Genomic DNA, 6715 nt, shown 5'->3' with positions numbered 1-6715 from the left:
GGTGAAAAATAGGGGTGTGACATGCATTCTGTATTTATTACTGGGTATATATGTATTTTGTATTTTGTTATTGATAAAATTTGTATTTGATGATCATTACTTTTTAAATTTTTTTGATATGATCACAATGTATGTATTTTGATGGTAATTATCTTTACTTTGTTCTACTGCTGTATTCATATAATATATATGCTACTTCATTATTTTTATTTTATCATCCAACTTTGAAGATGTATTTCTATAAATACATATGTGGACTTTTTATACATATAATTATATTTTTTTTTGTAATTGGGAAACTTTCAGGGAGTGTTACTTATAAGTTTTAGATTTGTATTTATTATGTATAAGATAATTAAGACATGTATTTTTATATTTAAAATTTGTGTAAAATATTGTATTTGATAATGATAAGTTTTGTATAACTAATATATGTGTATTTTGTATTTTAGGGATCACATCAAATGTATTTATTACTGGGTATATATGTATTTTGTTATTGGTAAAATTTGTATTTTATAATCACTTCTTTTTGAATTTTTTTAATATGATCACAATGTATGTATTTTGATGTTAGTTATCTTTACTTTGTTTTACTGATGTATTCATATAATACATAAGCAACTATTTTATTTTTATGTTGTAATTGACCTTTGAAGATGTATTTCTGTAAATACATATCTGGACTTTTTAGGCATATAATTATATTTTTGTATTTTTGTATTTTATAGGTGTTGCGCGATCAAATATACATGGCAAGAATATTGCCCAAATTTGCACCACATATCGAGTGTCATACGGTCAACGACATTGAAGACCGTATTAAGTCAATATTAACGAAGAATCAGTTCAAGATGTTTTGTAATGATAATATATTTGACTTTTTCATGAAGAAAAAGAATTGTGTGGTGCAAGCGCAATTAGGGAGATGCATTATGTCACTTGAGACTAAGAAAAGTTCAACAAGTGACATAGTCATTCGTGCAAAGGGCATAACTCTGCATTTTAGTCTTAGAGAATTCATCGTCGTTACTGGTTTGAATTGTTATTCAAACAAGGATGATTTTTTGTTTGATGAAGACTTTTCAAATAAAACTATTGATCGATATTTTGATGGTGCCAGATATATTCAGAAAAGAAAATTATTTGCCACTGTTACTGAAAAAATATGGGGGGATGAGAATGACGAATATGCGCTGAAGTTTGCTAATTTATATTTTATTCACGCATTTTTATTGTCGTCTGTTGATACTTTCATTATTCCACGCCTTCATTTTGATTTGGTGGAGAGTGATCGTTACAGGGACTATTCTTGGGTATCAATTGCATATGAAGAATTAGCTAAAAGCTTGAATAAAAAATTGAAACCAACAGGAAAGTTTTATATGCTTCATGGAATGCCACTCGCCATTCAGATTTGGTTGTATGAGTGTTGTTCTGATGTCCCTCGTACTATTGCTTTCAAGGTGGACTCTCAAATTTCACGTCTTTTAAATTGAAAGACAAATGCTATTCACCCACGATCTGAATCACTTATGAAAAGTTTGTTTAATGATGCAAATGACAAGGTCAGTTTTTTGAAATCTTCTATTGATGTGATGTTGGATTATATTGTAAATACATTTACTGTTTTCATATATGTTAATTTATAAAATACAATTGATCACTGATTTGCATTATTGTCAAGGTTAACTGACTATAATATTTTTTATAGGTTATTTTTAAGAACATTGAGCCAACGCGAAAGGAGATTTCAACATTTCGAATACCTAAGAAGGTTGTACCTAGAGGTGGAAGTCATAAAGAAGATTATGTTGATTCTGATGATGATTTTCAGGATCCTCCAATTAAACACAAGCTTTTAATCAGCAAAAATAAGTATCAGGGTGATTCTTCAAATTCACCTGCCAAGAAAAAGTTGAAGAAACAACCAAAAGGTGTAGATCAGCATACACCAAAAAGGATTCCCCCAATTCGTGTTGTGAAGATGTCTTCTGTGAAGACACCTATTTTCACGGCGATTCAATCAAAAGAAACAGTACCTTCAAACAGGAAAGACATTCCTAGTCAGTCGCCTGATATGACTTTTTTCAATCGTAAAGACGAAGATGCTTTTGTTTCTAAGTGTTTGAAAAATTTTGTGATAAGGTAATTTATGTTTATGACTTTGGTATATTTGTTTCTTTCATATCTGAGTGTAATTCTTTGAAATCAGGTTCGACAAGAGTTTAATGACATTTGGAATTTAGTATCAACAAGGTCTGATCAGATAATGAATGCAATAAATAAGATTAAGGTTCAAAATTTATACTTCTTTCAAGAATAATTTTTAAATACATTTAATATATTTTATACAAATACAACATATGTATTTATGTATGAATAAATACATATTTAGTATGTATTTTTATTTGTATAAATACATATTTATTAAGTATTTATGTTTGAATAAATATATATGTATTTATATATTATCTGTATAATTACATTTATATATACATAGTCTTTCCTATTTGTTGGTTTTATATTTTTTAATGTTATGTATTTATATTTTTTCAACGCAAAGAAACAAGAAAAAGACAAAGATTGTGACAAGGCTCAAATGGAGGAAGGTGATAAGAATACATCACCACATCAATCTACTCCAACTATTGTGGATATTTTTTATGACAATTCTGAAGGCATATTGGTAAGTAAAATTATTTTCATTTGATGTGTTAAATATATTTGATTTGTTAAATAAAATTAAAACATATTTATTATGTAGTTGAATAAATACATATTCAACACCAAACATATTTACTGTTTTAATATGCACTTAGATATACATATGTAGTACCAAAATAATCAAATGTTATTTTAATTTTGATTTTTATAGGTATTTAATATTATTAACGCAAATAAATAGGATAAAGATAATGAATTTGTCAAGCCACAATTGAATGAAGCTGATAAGGATACTTCACCCCATTTAGCCACCCCAATTTTACATCATCATCTTGATAAGAATTCTGAAGGTCTATTGGTAAGTAAAATATTTTCATTTATATGCATATTATTTTTTAATACTATTGAAATTTATATTTACATATATGAATTATACATGTGATGATTGTTTATGTCTAGGAACATGTTACTGAAGATATCACAAAAAAATAAAGTATCAGTTTGACAGAGTTGTATAATACGGATAATGATGTTGTTTTGATAATTTGTTAAATTTTATTTTTATGATGTATATTAATAGAGCTGAATATTAATTTTTTCAATGTTTTATTGTTTCTTATATTAAAGGCAAAAATTGATACTTGTGTGCATGAAGCAAGGGATGTCTGTGATTCACCTGTATGATGAATAAATTTTTATTTAATTTTAATTCCTCAAAAAAATTTATGTTATTTAATATGTTTCAACATGTTGAACAGAACAAAAAACTTGTTGATGAAAGTGTTGGTGAAGCACAATTATTAAATTCACAATTCACATTTTCAGATGAGATGCTCAGAAGTATCAATCTCGATTTTTCACAACAAAATTTGGAAGTTCAAGATGATCCAAAGGGATGCTTCATTTGTGCATAATTTTAGTTTATTTTATTTGTTATCGTATGAACTTTATAGGATTTTTGTATCTTTTAAACAAAACACAGAAGCTGCTGCAGAAATAATTGAAAATACATCTATGGCTGCTTGTGAAAAAATAAAATTGGATGAACAAATTAATTCAGAAGTGCACACTCATGAAGCAGTATCTGAAGAAGGAAAGGCTCAACCAGACTTACGTGATTTCCAAGTAATAATTTCTGATGAGTTGCTACCCAGTTTTAATAAATATGTGAATTTGAAAAGAAGCATAATTATACATCCATCTGCAAATAAAGAACAAACTCCTGTGAATGTTCCAAAAATTAAGAGACCATCTAAATTCAAGGAGTCACCATTCACTATGAAATTTGGTTCAGCAGAAGGTTTGTGCTTTTATTCTTTTTTTGTTGTATTTATTAAATTTTTTTATTGTATATATTAATTTTTTTTATTGTAATTATTAAGGGAGCACATAAGTGTAGACAAAAAACTTCAACATGAAGCATCCATTTGTATCTCATTCAATTTATGATATTGGAGACACTAAGGTCACCAATAAGTTCTTGACGTGGCTTTCAGTGGACCTTCTCAAATATCATGTGAAGAAGTATTTACTTTACAACTTAATTATATTATTCATTTACATGTTATGTCTTTTATTAAGTATTATGTTTAATCAATTAACAGAAGCAACAAAGAGGAACATTACCTGAAAAAAAAGTCCAGGATATCCGTTATGAATTTTGGCATTCTATCAGTTGAAGACAAGGATTGATTCTACGTTATAGGTACTCCTAGACAGTCATGATCAGATGAGGTGAGTTACACATTTATATTATAATTACTTATATCAATTTATCTACAATATGTATTTTCTTATATAAATATGCAGTATATTATATGTTCAGATACATATGTATATGAGTACATACATATATAGTCTTACAGATTCAAAGTTTAATTTTGGTTAGATATTTTTACAAATCTTATTTTTTTGATATTTGTCTTTACTACTTGAGAAAGAAATTCAAGTATGAACCCAATAGCTCATATAAGTATAGTACAGTTGACTGCAAATTCATGAACATTGTAAGATATGTGTTAGCTGTGTATTCAATTGATGATCCAACGCTTAATGCTGATGGAAAGAAATATCATTTGAATGAGTACATAAGTGGATTTCGCATGCATGTTGCCATGTCATGGCATACAGTTGATCATATATTTATTCCTATCAACATAAAGTCCAAATATCACTGGGTTTTGGCTGTACTTTCTTTCAACAATAGATGCATATACGTATATGATTCAATGTCATCTGCTGGACATGATTCTGTTGTGCTTGCTGAAGTTGAGAAGTTAGCTGAGGTTATACCTTTATGACTTTTGGCATGCAAATTCTATGAAAAGAAGGATATTGATATTGACAATCATCCAAATTACAAATTAAATAATAAATATGATCTTTTTGATGTTTACATTATGAAAGATTTGCCTCAACAACCAAGTGGCAACTTGTAAGTTTTGAAAATACATATTACTTGTTTATATATATGCTGAGTGTCTTACATTTGGTGGAAGTTTTTCGAAAGTTGACTTTGATCCAGATTTATTTTGCATGATATACGCTTCAATGTTGTGGTCTTATAGTAAAAAGAAACAAGAAGAGAAGACACAAAGTGATGATGAAACACCAAGTAGGCCTCATAGAGAAATTCAGATAACAGAAGTTACTGAAGTACATGATATTTGACTTTTATTTTGACATGAATTCTTTTGACACATTTAACATTTTGTGGACAATCTTTTTATTGGATATATTTTAGGTTTCATATGATACTTCAAAGATCAATGGCAATATTTTCTTATGTTCAATTGATGTGATATTTAGTTCTTATGATGTTTATATTACAATATTTAACTTTTATGATGTTTATATTACAACATTTAGTTTACTATTATGCATATATACATATATAATAAAGCAAATGTATTTTAAGCTAAAGTAAAATGTATATACGTATTTAACACATACTTATATATGTATTTATGCTTCACACATATGTATATATGTATTTTACACAGTTATCGATTTTTATATATGTATTTCTGCATAATATATTTCATGTATTATCATAATGTACAATACTTTTGTATTTTATATATATATATATATATATATTTATGCATAATATATTATCATATATACATTTATACATATGCTTTAATTTATTTGTATATATATTTATATATTCGTAAAAACTATAATATAAATACATACATTACATTTATATATATGCATTATGCATATATATATATATATATATATATATATATGACCTAGCCCATTTATCGGATTCCACTAATTTCAAGTAATTCTTCACTTTAACATCAACTGCCTTCACTTTCTTCATTAAATTATGAAATACAGTCTTTGAATATGATTTTGCCATTGTATAGAAGACATCCGATAATGAATCATGTGATTTTCTAATTTTTTTTTTCCATAAATGCTGCGTACATGCATAATGTGATACATCATTATACACCTCACTTACAACTTTTATGATGCTTGTATTACGATCAGAAATTACACACATATTTCTTCTTTCACCATATGCTTCCTTTAGATTTTCAAAGAATCAAGTCCAAGAAGCATCATTTTTGAAATCAAGAACACCATAGGCCAAAGGAAATATATGCCCTGCAAGTTCAAAAAATACATATACTCATTCATTATTTTTTACACATCAAATAATGCATATTGATATTATTTCTAAATACAGCTGGAAAGCTACTAAACTTTCAAAGAACAACTAAAACTAATGCATATATGTATTTTAAATACATTTTTCTGACAACACTAATAAATGCATCTCATTACATAAACAATATATATATGTATATTATAAATACGTATATCCAATAACATATTTGAAGTCAAATACATTTAGAATTAAATATCTTACCAGCTTCATCCATAGTACATGCAGTTACAAAAGTTTTAATAACCAGTCCTCTTAGATAACTTACATCAACAACTATGATAGGTCTGCAATGCTCGAACCCTTGAATGAAAGCAGATAGTGCTATAAATATATATAAAAACTCATTGTCTTCATTCTTTTTCA

The 6715-nt window shown here is 27.1% G+C and overlaps 1 protein-coding gene across 1 annotated transcript; it reads left to right on the top strand.

Moving 5' to 3' along the window:
- The first annotated feature begins 752 nt into the window (after window positions 1-752).
- LOC107868720 lies at window positions 753-4967 on the top strand. Its single transcript, XM_047411672.1, has 9 exons — window positions 753-1466; window positions 1715-2116; window positions 2216-2296; window positions 2567-2689; window positions 2909-3025; window positions 3295-3345; window positions 3426-3507; window positions 3650-3967; window positions 4690-4967. The coding sequence occupies exons 1-9, from the start codon at window positions 753-755 to the stop codon at window positions 4965-4967; spliced, it is 2166 nt and encodes a 721-aa protein (XP_047267628.1).
- Window positions 4968-6715: the final 1748 nt, after the last annotated feature.

This window comes from Capsicum annuum, chromosome 4 (assembly GCF_002878395.1).
Source record: "Capsicum annuum cultivar UCD-10X-F1 chromosome 4, UCD10Xv1.1, whole genome shotgun sequence".
NCBI classification, from domain to species: domain Eukaryota; kingdom Viridiplantae; phylum Streptophyta; class Magnoliopsida; order Solanales; family Solanaceae; genus Capsicum; species Capsicum annuum.
Note: the sequence above shows the minus strand (reverse complement) of the source record. Positions and strands in the feature narration are given on the sequence as shown.